General features: G+C 41.8%; 1 protein-coding gene across 2 annotated transcripts in view; it reads left to right on the top strand.

The window, feature by feature from the left end:
- The window catches only part of STARD13 (StAR related lipid transfer domain containing 13), an 899,357-nt gene that overhangs the window by 727,717 nt on the left and 158,770 nt on the right, over positions 1-12,870 (top strand). For both annotated transcript variants that reach the window (XM_044073222.1, XM_044073221.1), the window contains exon 4: positions 9,648-9,711. In XM_044073222.1, coding sequence (XP_043929157.1) covers positions 9,648-9,711 — 64 coding nt within the window. The remainder of the gene's footprint in view (positions 1-9,647; positions 9,712-12,870) is intronic.

The raw sequence follows: 12,870 nt of genomic DNA, 5'->3' as shown, positions 1-12,870 counted from the left end.
CAAAGGCAAGTTACGTAAACTCATGGCCGAGACACATCAGTCTTGGATAAACTGCTTACCTCTGGCACTCCTGTCCATGCGTACCACTCCCACTTCAAAAGGGGTCACACCATTTGAACTACTATATGGGAGACCTTATTACGTCCCGCAGTGGCAAGGTCTTTTGCCTGCGGAACGTGAGGGGGGTGAAGAGATAGCAGATTACATGAGGAAAATGCTGACAAAAACTAACACTTCTCTAACGAATGATTATTTTTCAGATCAGAAGAACAACAGGATCCTGGAAGTAAAGGCTGGCGAGTGGGTGTGGATTAAAATTGTAAAAAGAAAAACGTGGGCCTCCGAGTGGGAAGGTCCATACCAGGTTTTGATTTCGACACCCACAGCAGTTCGAATAAAGGAGCGAACATCTTGGATCCACCTGACACATTGCAAGATTGTCAGGAAATTTGAGTTGGAAAAGAATTTGAGTTCCCTGAGGAACACTGATTAGTAGTAATCCTGTTTTTGTATGAACTTTTCTGACTGTTGTAGCAATGCAGGAAAATATCGGAAGGGGACAGCCTTTCCCACAAAGGCATTGTAGAATAATTTTGTTATTAGTGATTGTAAGTGTTGTTTTTCTGTTGTGGCCATTTTATTTTCACGAAACTAGCCAAACAAAGAGAGATGAAAATACAGCTTGGCATCCACCTTTAACACGTATCAGGCTATTAAATATGCATATGCTTTGTCTTTTAATGTTTCAAATTGTTGGATATGCACAGCTATCCCGACTGTACATGGTGGTCTGATGTTAGGTACAGTCCCTTTGGGGCAAATGATACATGGACCAATTTACTATTTGAAACTTCGGAGATAGCCGTAAAGGACAAAATAGCATTACCCCTCATGGGTCGTCAGAATGGAACTGTATGTTTCCAGAGATCTGGAAAAATTAAGGTTGGATGGAGTCAATGTAATATAACCATAATTCATAACTGTACATTAGATGGGCACTGTGCAACAAGTTTCAAGCCTATAAGAGTGCTTATTAATAGTACAGGGCTTATTAATGTCACTAGTTTTGTTGAAAAAATGTTATCTGTGTATGATCTTTTGTTTAAAGGAATACAAGACAAAGGAAATCATTCTATTCCAGTAAATATCACTCTTAAAGTGAATGACTGTTATTTTGTCTGTGGTAAAAAAGCATACAAATGGTTACCAAGGAATTGGTCAGGCAGTTGTTTTTGGGTTATTTGGCACCAGCTATAAGACATTCCTTTACTCTTCCCCAAGGTAAAATAAATGTACGTGCTGTGAATAAACCTGTTAATCCCGTAGGTAACATTGATGCATCCTGGATCTATCATCATGATTTGGCCCACAGTAGCAGCAAGGGACTGTCACACATGGACTTGGGCGATGATGTCATTTCTTGGGCTGGTATTCTTCCAGCCTATGGGACAGTAAAATCTATTTGGGAGCTCAGAAAACTGTCAAAATTGTTAGAAACTCTGAGCAATGCAACTTTTTCTGCACTAGAGTTGGTAACGGATGAGCTAACTGCAATGAGGACTGTAGTGTTGCAGAATCGGATGGCGCTCGATTTCACCCTAGCGAAAGGAGGTACTTTGCCTTATCCAGGAGGAGTGTTGTTCTTTCATTCCTGACAATGAGCACGATATAGACAGTCATTTGGAGATCTTACAACAAGTTTCTGAACTTACAAAACCAGGACAGAATCCATTGACTGACTTTTTCCAGAATTGGTTTGAAAATTGGGAAACAGTATTTATGAATGTCTTAATTGCTGTATGTATTGGTGCCATTATATTCCTACTGTTGGGTTGTTGCTGCATTCCTTGCATCCGAATGATAATATCAAGTGTATTGTCTGCCAATGCAACTAAAGCTTATTATTCTGAATATACAGGAAATAAACTGTGTTAAAACCTGTATGAATAAAATGTATTACTGGGGATACAAAGTGTTGTGAGGGGGGAAATGTAGTAAGAATCTTTGTGTTCAACATCTTTGTATCCTGTATAGGAAGGGTTAAAATGTGAAACTGCATTGCGTGCAAAGAATTAAGCTAAAATGAGTTGTTTTTCTTGTAAGGAATTTGCTGACCAGAAAGGAATGCACAGATGCTACTTTGGTCCAGGCACAGGCCTATCTTGGGACTGACCTCTGACCAAGGAGGAGTGCATAGATGTTACCTTGATGTAGGCACCAACTTATCTTGTGTCTGACTTTTTACCATCTAAGGCTCCACTGAGTGAATTTATAGCCTTGACTGAAATTCCTTGTCTAGTAACCAGCTGCTGAGTATGCATGAAAGAGGGTATAAAAACCCATGTAAAGTGTGTAGAAATTAGACTGCTGACAACCAAGAACTTTTTGTGGCAGATCTCCATGCATGTTAAATAAACTCTTTTTTGGCCTACCTTTTTTGCTGCGTGATTCTTCCAGTATATGTTAAGAGTATTAAAAATCTTTTGACACCTTAATAATGAGATGTGCCACATAAAAGGACATTCTGACCACAGTGGCAATATGGTGGTCAAAAGAGAGGTTGCTGTCAACCTGTGTTCCCAGATCTCTTACAATGCCTTCTGTGTTCAGTGAACTACCAGCGATGTGGTAAGTCATGGGAACTGGGTTTTTCCCAAAGGGGATGGCGACACATTTTTTGGCATTGAGCTTAAGGCCATGGTTCTGACACCAGTCGTTGGTCTCGGTGAGGCCTTTCTGTAGGATGTCAACATCACTAAAGGAGTTAATAATAGCTCCCAACATGTAATCATCTGTGAACTTTGTCAGCCAGAGTCTCTTCGTGTTAGCCTGGACATCACAGAAGTAGATACCAAACAGGAGAGGACCCAGGAACAAACCCAGTACCCAGTGGGACTCCACTCTTGACTGGTCAGTAGTCTGACTTGGAGTCAGCTACTTTCACACTGTGGGTTCTACCTGTGAGCCAGTTTGCAACCCACCTAGTGATATAGAGGTTGATGCCTAGCTTAGTGAGTTTTTCTATGATTCCTGAGTGTGGAATGGTATCAAAGGCCTTGGCCAGATCAAGGTAGGCTGTATGAACCACCTTGCCTTCATCCACAGCTCTGGTGACTGACTCAAAGAAGTTGACCAAGTTGAGCAGGCATAATCTACCCTTCACAAAACCAAACTGTGTGGGATCCAGAATTTGGATATTCCCTATATCCTTATTTATTAGGTCCATGATGATGTGCTCCATAGCGTTGCATATCAGACTCATCAGGCTAATGGGTCGATAGTTCCCAGGGTCTGTAGTCGCTCCTCCTTGTGAAGAGGGATGACTGTAGCAGTGCACCATTCGGTAGTGACAAAGCCTGAGTTGAGGCCGTGATTGCACAGGGCACACAGGTGAGGTGCCAGTTCACTCTGTAGTTCATGTAGAACACAGCCAGGAATATTGTCAGGTCCCATATAAACTGTATTCTTGGCCTTGGACGGTGCTGTTTTAACCTGTGCAGCAGTAATACTGGGTGCCTGGCAATCTACTGGTATTGTGACTGGTCCCTTGGGGGGGTAAAGTTGGACTGAATCAATTGTTTACCCTTGTTTAACAAAGCATGGGTGATGCTGTTCCTTCTTCTTCACTCACTCACCTTTGTTGACTGCCTTAGTCCCAACAGGTGTGGGCAATATTCATGGAAGACCCAAGGTGATAATTCAATGAAACCTGGGGAAATTTGGCCAAGCCACCAGGAAAAAAATCCCTGCTGTCTGTTTGTAATTGATGACATGTTGATTTATGATAAAAGTTAATAAACAGGTACCTCTCCTCTATTCAATAAGTGCCATGGAATCCTTTGCATGTACCTAACACCAACACAGGTAAATAAGACCTTGGTTTAGTCTCTTATCTGAAGGATAGCACCTTATTAACATAACACTCCTCCCCCCTGTATACTGTAGGACAATGTCATCACTAGAAATTAATCCAAACACTTGATGTATGAAGACAATATGCAACAATTCCTAATAGTCCCGTACCCCTTGAGAGTCCCAGTAGTATAGACCCAGCATTAAGTCCCCAATTAAACCACATCCTTCCTAATTAAAGTAAGCAAATTTATACCCAGTATTATGGATGGTCAGTTTTCCACCATTTCTCCTGCCAGCCTGATTGACATGGGTATCCTGAGGCAGTGTAGCAATTGCCTCATGTACACTGATAACCAACTACTCCTAAACCACTCAAGCTTAATTTGTGAGAGATGCATATACACTAAGAATTTGGAATCCGTGCTCTCTCATTCACAGAACAGTGATGCTGAACAGGTTATTAGCCCACATACTACACCTCCAACACAAACCACACTCTCAACACATAAACCATCATACATGGAGGTACTCACCAGAAATGTACCCAAACACCAGAAACCTCCGAAACACAAACATGCTGCACCTAATACAGTACCTACAGCACTCGATACACATAAAACCACAAGTACAGGTGTCTCACCAAACAAGTCCTAAGGCAAAGCACATCTATTTGGTCATAGGTGACTCTATAGTGAGACACACAGATGTCCCACTCACCAGGCTGGTCAGTTGTCTGTTGCATGTCAGGATCCGCCAGATCACACATGCATTCAAGTCTCTTCACAACAAGTACCGTTATGACTCCATCATAGTTCATGTTGGTGTGAATGACTTGAGACGTGCTTCACTGGACTATATGAAGAGAGACATGACTGAGCTCTTGGACTGCTATTGAGTGGTTATTGGATTTTCAAGGTGACTTTTCAAATACTGGTGTGTGTGTACTCCCTCCATGAACCAGGATACCCACACTGCATACTTGGATCTACTTCATTCACTCAAGATACAACCAAACACCCTGCTTTTAGGTGAATTTAACTACCTACACATAGATTTGGTAAATTGTACATGTACTAACACACTTGCCCAAAGGTTCTTGGACTTCATCAACTCCAATGCCCTGGACCAGTTGGTTGCCACTCCCACAAAAGGTCCAGACATTCTGGATCTGGTGCAAATTAGCATGGGTGATTGTTGTACCACCCCATGTGTGTGGCCTCCTTAGTGAGGTCTGATTATAAATCAGTTTCATTAGAAGTAACAATAACTTCTGACCCCTTCATTAGCAGCAACTAGACTAAAAAAACTTCTCCAAAGGCAATTATAATCTAATGCGTTACGGCTTTAATGGCTTCATAGCCCCTGTCCTCACTGATGGCATGGGCACCTATACTGGGATTTACACCAATGCCTTGTATAAGCATCTGTAAAAATGTATTGACTCAACTGTACCTGATAGGATCAAAACAAGATCCTCAAGAAAGAACAAGCCTGCCTGGTGGACATCCGCCATTAACAGGCTATGCAATAGCAGAAAGAAATTGCTGTCCAAAAGCAGGAAGAAATGGTCTCTAAATTGGAAGCATTCCCTCCTCGGCTTAAACAAGCAAATAAGACACCTTGTAAGGCATTCTAAAGCTAACTATGAATCCAAATTAGCCTCCTTCGCTAAGGATAACCATAATGCCTTCTTTAGCTACATCATAAACCTTAAAGGAAAAACCCAGATCTGCACAGAACTGGTTGTTAATGGCACCACATATACTGAACCTGCAGAAATAGCCAACCTGGTAGCTCCCCACCATATATCTTCCAAAGCATCCCTACCACCTGCCCTCCACCTAGTATCTCCAAGGAGGAGGTCATAAATGCTCTCTCCAAAGCCAAAAACACAGCCTGTATAGGACCTGATAATATCCCAGGCTGCATTCTAAATGGATTAAAACAGGAACTAGCTGCATCACTGGGTACTCTTTATAACCACAGTCTAAGCACTGGTTTTGTACTGGCTGAGTTGAAAACGGCAACCATCATCCCGTTACATAAAGGAGGTGTTTCCATAGACCCTAGTAACTATAGAGCCATTAGCCTGACCAGCCTAATCTGCAAGGCCATGGAAAGAATAATCATAGGCTTTATCAACAAAGATATAGGAGACCTCCAAAAGCTCAACCTGACCCAGTTTGGCTTCATTAAAGGGAGATCCTGCATCTTGAACTTGGTGGACTTCTTTAAGACAGACGCCAAAGCTCTGGATGAAGGCAAATTTGTGCATATAGCTTACCTGGACCTGGCCAAGGCCTTTGACACTATTCCCCACTCAGGCATCATTGATAAACTCATCCAGCTGGAGATCAACCCGTATATTGTCAGGTGGGTTACAAACTGGCTCGCCAATAGAACATACACAGTCAGAATAGGTGACTCTACCTCCACCAGCATACCCATAACCAGTGGTGTTCCACGGGGATCTGTGCTGGGGCCCCTATTGTTTGGAATCTACTTCTCAGATATACAGGCTAAAACAAAAGGCCTATGGCTGACAAAGTTTGCTGACAATTGCAAACTGGGTGCAGTTATTGAGTCCCCAAACAATGTCAACATCCTACAAGAGGGGCTTACACAGACAAACGACTGGTGCCAAAGTCATCAGCTAAAAAATGCATTATCATCCCCTTCAGCAAAGGTGACATCCCTGCAGATTACCACATTAATAACAGCACCTTAAGCACGCAATCAGTGGTGAAAGATTTGTGCACACAGGTTGACAGCAACTTTTCCTTTCACCACCACATCTCCACAGTGGTAAGAAAGGCTTTCTATGTCACCCACCTCCTAAGTAAGGGCATTTCATCCAGAACAAAAGAGGATATGACCCCCCCTGTACCCTCACTCATCAGGCCAGTAATAGAGTACAATGCTACCCTTGGTATGTACCTTACCAGGCAACTGTAGCAATTGAAAAGACCTCAAAGGTTTCTTACAAAGAAAATTCAGGGTCTTCAGCATATGCCATATATTAATAGACTGAAATCCCCGTCACTATACTCTGTGTCTTACAGATTACTCAAAGGCAGCCTCTGCTTTGCATATAAAGCAATCTCAGATCCTGCTCTAATGAAATGCTGCACATTCATAAATCAATTGGTATAAGATGCACTCACTCTAGGGAACTCAGCCTAGTATGTGACATCAACAGGACTTACTGGAGAGGAAGATTTGTCTCAGAGAGGTTACCTCTCCTCTGGAACACACTTCCAATTCAGGTGAAGCAGAGCCCCTCACTGACCCTATTTAAGCGTAAATTGGATGGGAAATTGCAAATTCACCCCTGGAGTTTCACCTGTGTCTCTCTTGGGCAGGGGCAGTAGTTGTTGACTTAATTCCACTTAATACCTTGATATTCTTGAGGACAGTGGTTGTATTTGGCTAGGCTTGTAAGGGCCCTAGGACCATTAGCCTAGTAACCTCCTATGATCCTATGATCTTATGAACATTCTAACCTTACTGGCATCAAAGGTGAGGAGGTTACATGATGAGGCTGTGTGACCCCCCCCCACCTCATGAAGCCCTTTGTTTCTCTATCATTTACACCAAAGCAGGTAGTGAAGTTGGAAAGTGGAGATCGCATTAAGTCTCATTCACAGCTAAATGTGCTATTTTATCACTAATAAAGACCAAACAGCTGTATCAAAAATCCACCAAAAAAACACCACTGTTGAGCAAAAAAACCTTTATACGACACAAAGCTTTCAGGTTATACACCCTTTCTCAATGCTTAATCAAGCATTGAGAAAGGGTGTATAACCTGAAAGCTTTGTGTCGTGTAAAGGTTTTTTTGCTATTTTATCACTAACCCAGTCCCCACAGTAGCCAGTGACCTGTCTTGCCAGTCAGGGCCTGTAGCGTTGGTATGCTAGGTGTCTGCTTCCTTACTCTCATCCAAGACTGCAGTGCTATGCAGCTCAGCAGTAAATAACGTCTGTTAGGATTTCCACCTAGCCTTTTCTAGGTGGTTTCCTAATTGTCATCCGCCTCCCTGCAATAGTCAAATTGCTATTAGCCTCTTGTTTTAATCACCATGGTCTAATCTTTGTGTCACAGGCTAACTAGCTGAATCCAAGTGGATAAAGTGGCAGTCACAGATCCAGCACTCTGTGGCATTCTGACTTAACCAAACAACATGGGAAAGTAGAAATGAAGGATGCTGGGGAAAGAGGATACACAGAAAAAGCCATTGCAAATTAAAAAAAAAAAAAAACAAGAATCTATTTTTCCTTTTGTGCATAAACATGGTGAAATCTCTCCTGATACACTGCATGCAGTTCTGGAGGCTGCATCTGTTCAATGAGAGAGAGAGTTGGTGCAATTTACAAAAGGGCATTGTCTGCAGTAGAAGCCATAAATAAGATAAGCTGGCAGGATGGAAGTGCGCGCGCGCGTGTGTGTGTGTGTGTGTGTGTGTGTGTGTGTGTGTGTGTGTGTGTGTGTGTGTGTGTGTGTGCGTGTGTGCGTGTGTGTGTGTGTGTGTGTGTGTGTGTGTGTAGGCGGGTGTACACATGTGTGTGTGTGTGTGTGTGTGTGTGTGTGTGTGTGTGTGTGTGTGTGTGTGTGTGTGTGTGCGTGTGTGTGTGTATAGGGGTGTAAGTGTGTGTAGGCAGGTGTACATGTGTGTGTGTGTGTGTGTGTGTGTGTGTGTGTGTGTGTGTGTGTGTGTGTGTGTGTGTGTGTGTGTGTGTGTGTAGGTGGGTGTACATTACGTGCACATGTCCCATGTGTTTATGTGGGTGTGTGTGTGTCTGCATGTGTGTGTGCGGATGTGCAGGTGTGTGTTTGTGTGTGTGTATGTGTGGGTAATAAATGTAAATATCTATGTACTAGTGGTAATGTTATATAAAAACATATACTGTTGGGGAATGGAGGAGTCTGTTTTAGGGAATTCAGTGTTTCTCAAGTGGATAAACAGTGTCTTACAGAGTTGAACATGCAGGGAATTTACACATCATAATGTGCTGAGCAAGTTCTTTCTGTGTGAAATATAGCAAAAAATGAACAGTTGTTTCTTGACTGCTTTTATCTAGTGAAAACCTGGTTTATGAAAATATTGCATGAAAGACCACCAGTCCCCTCTTGTAGGTAAAGATTTCATATTTGATGCTAGTAGAACTGGTTTATGCTAACAATCTGCTTGACAAGAATGTTATGATGCTATTAGTCAGTGCAAGGACTAAAGGACATGCTTTCTTATCAGCTAATTACTCCTCTGATGTTTATTGTGGCCCATTGCCACCCTATCAGCTGAAATGGGTTTCATTGCTGTTAGAGAGGAATCTGAAATTCCATTCACTAAAGGAGCCAGTAATTACAATTAGAGAAAGATTCTATAATTGAGCTGAAATGACATCAAAGAATTTAAGGCGTCCCTTTTCATAGAATTTGAAAGGGGGCAGTACTAGAACAGATTGGTCAGAATTAACAAAAACTGCCCCTTGCACTGCTTTTAAACCTGTTACATCTTCCAGCAACATTTTATGAAATCCATGAGCTAGATTTAAGTGTTGGGCTTAGGAGACAAACTAGTGACACTGCTACAGCCTGTAGGTGTTACAATTCTAAGGAAAGGTGCATTTAGATGCTTTTGCTTACAGACATCTGTGTGGGAGTTCCAGTAGCTGTGTAAGAGCGAGCAAGGAAGAAAAATACCTCTGAAATATTGCATAGGGGATTCCAAACCTGAAGCTATTTCATCTCCTTCTGGATTTTTAGTTTACTGGATTTTGTTTAATTTTCAGGCGACTGAACACACTGAATAAGTGCGCCTCTATGAAACTGGACGTGAGTCTCCCCAGGAAAAAAGTGAGTGTAAATTATTACATTAACTTAAAAACTTCTTTTTGTCTATTTAATTGTGATTTTTTTTTAATATTTTAAGCTGCATGCATTATGAACACAACTTTATTTGGGGTGAAGTAATACACAACATCGTGTTATTCATAATATACTTCCATTTTACCTTTTCAGCAATATCCTGTTAAATATTATACTTCATGTTTCATTATTTATCTGTTTATTTATATTTGTTAAAATTTAAGCATCCAACTATCTGTTCAATCGATTCACAGAGCTTTCTGCTTGAGTAAGTAAAAAATTTGGTTTTGTACCCTCTACACAGTAATTAATATGTTTGCTTTCAGACTGTACGGTTCTATTGCTTAATTTAAGGTTGATTGCTATAGTTGTGGGTTTTCCTTCTGTACTTCTGTTTCATTTGAATTATGGTGTCTAGGAACCTCTGTCATCTGGTTAGTTGCAGAACTGATTAATTCAACACTAGTTTCATGGGAATTAATGAATAGTATTAAGAAAAATAAATGCTAGGATAAGAATAAAATAAAAGAGTATGGTTCTGATGGTATTAAAAATATACTTATGCCCTGGTTTCTAGTGAATGTACAAAACTAGAATTGCAGTTCACGTACCTTCACTTCACAGTGTCCCTGCCAGTTTTGTATGATATTCTCGCAACAAGGTCCATTTAGTCTCTTCAAGAGTGTGTGTGTGTGCGCGTGCGTGTGTAAGTGACATTACCTAAAATGAGTAAGAAAAGATAGAGAAGACTTGAGAATCTCCCACCTACGATTGTGTATCTTGGGTCACTGAAGCCTGTCACATCTAAGAAATGCATTTTCAACACACAACCAATATGCAAAACAAGGCAGCACTGCAAATGTACATGTTCATTTGTCTTAAAATGTGTTAGGACTCTGGTTAATGGTCTGGTGGCTTTTGACACACTGCAGTGAGAGGTTAGCAGCAGGATTTCTATGCTCTGCACAATCGCATTGCAAACTTTTTTTGATTGCCTTCCAGATACATTTATTGGGTTGTTTGTGTGTCATAAATGCAGATATGCATCATTAGCATGGTAGTGGGTTTATTAATGGTAGTTCAAGACCATGCTGAGTGACATTTGCTTTAGCTTTGTATCATTTAATCACCATAGGTGGGGCCACCAAATACTGCTAGCCTATGGTACCTTTCTTTAAACAGGGTAACTCAGGGGTGCAGTGTTTATTGTTACTGCTATGCATTATTTAGTTTGGCTGGGACTTGGGTCCTTTCTGTGCAGGGTCAGTATACACTTTTTGTTCCGTCTGGGTTTTCTCCAGTTGCGCCACTTTCTTTCCACATCCCAAAGATGGTTCTCTAAAATTTCCCACAGCTGTGTATGCCATGTGTGTGTGTGTGTGTGTGTGTGTGTGTGTGTGTGTGTGTGTGTGTGTGTGTGTGTGTGTGTCTGTCTGTCTATCAGTGTGTGGATACGTGTGTGTGTGTGTGTGTGTGTGTGTGTGTGTGTGTGTGTGTGTGTGTGTGTGTGTGTGTGTGTGTGAGTGTACATGTGTGTGTGTGTGTGTGTGTGTGTGTGTGTGTGTGTGTGTGTGCGCGTGTGTGTGTGTGTGTGTGTGTGTGTGTGTGTGTGTGTGTGTGTGTGTCTATCAGTGTGTGGATATGTGTGTGTGTTTGTGTGAGTGTGTACATGTGTGTGTGTGTGTGTGTGTGTGCGTGTGTGTGTGTGTGTGTGTGTGTGTGTGTGTGTGTGTGTGCGTGTGTGTGTGTGTGTGTGTCTGTCCATCTGTCTGTCTGTCTATCAGTGTGTGGATATGTGCGTGTGTGTTTGTGTGAGTGTGTACATGTGTGTGTGTGTGTGTGTGTGTGTGTGTGTGTGTGTGTGTGTGTGTGTGTGTGTGTGTGTGTGTGTGTGTGTGCATGTGTGTGTGTGTGTGTGTGTGTGTGTGTGTGTGTGTGTGTGTGTGTGTGTGTGTGTGTGTGTGTCTGTCTGTCTATCACTGTGTGGATACGTGTGTGTGTGTGTGTGTGTGTGTGTGTGTGTGTGTGTGTGTGTGTGTGTGTGTGTGTGTGTGTGTGTGTGTGTGTGTGTGTGTGTGTGTGTGTGTGCGTGTGTGCGTGTGTGTGTGTGTGTGTGTGTGTGTGTGTCTATCAGTGTGTGGATATGTGTGTGTTTGTGTGAGTGTGTACATGTGTGTATGTGTGTGTGTGCATGCGTGTGTGTGTGTGTATGTGTGTGTGTGTGTGTGTGTGTGTGTGTGTGTGTGTGTGTGTGTGTGTGTGTGTGTGTCTGTCTGTCTATCAGTGTGTGGATATGTGTGTGTGTTTGTGTGAGTGTGTACATGTGTGTGTATGTGTGTGTGTGTGTATGCGAGTGTGTGTGTGTGTGTGTGTGTGTGTGCGTGTGTGTGTGTGTGTGTGTGTGTGTGTGTGTGTGTGTGTGTGTGTGTGTGTGTGTGTGTGTGTGTGTGTGTGTGTGTGTGTGCGCACGCGTGTGTGAGAGAGATGAGTTGCCATCTTATTCAGCACTGGCTTATGTCTAGAACCCACTGGGTGTTGGAATGGCTCTTCCCTGACTCAACACTGGACTGTGTGTGTAATAAAAGGAAGAAAGAATGAATGATAAAGATAATATCATTTAGATACCTTTTGAAATAATACTTTCTTGTGATGGTCTGTAATTAACTTCAGAGTTAGAATGTTAGAACTAGATATTAAACTGCTGTTAGGAAAAGAAAAGCCAACAATCCATGTTGTTGCCTTATGATATTTATGCTGCAGGTATTATCGGGGATTATATAGATGACAGTCTAATATCAGACTTTGCTTCTGTTAAAGCTTGCTGATATCATTTGCAGTTTGCTTTGGGGTGTTTATTCTTCAACCCATCTGGAACTACAGGCAAAATCAGTTGCTGGCACTGTAGATTATTATTTTGCACTAATATCAAAGAGAATGTGAATCAGTAAAAGATATTAGTAAAAGATTAATTTTTCAATATACTGACAAAGTGCTGCACAGATCATCACTGGGTAACTTTATGAACATTATGACTTGGTTTGATAATTTGTGTTGACTACCAAAGGGTGACTGTGTGAGTTTGCTTAACCTTAGAATAAGTACGTCAGGAACTTGGCTTTGTCTTGTGCGTTAGTACCTGTATAGTAT

This window comes from Protopterus annectens, chromosome 5.part1, assembly GCF_019279795.1.
Source record: "Protopterus annectens isolate FY-2018-M chromosome 5.part1, PAN1.0, whole genome shotgun sequence".
Taxonomy (NCBI): domain Eukaryota; kingdom Metazoa; phylum Chordata; order Ceratodontiformes; family Protopteridae; genus Protopterus; species Protopterus annectens.
This window is presented reverse-complemented; position numbering and strand designations above follow the sequence as displayed.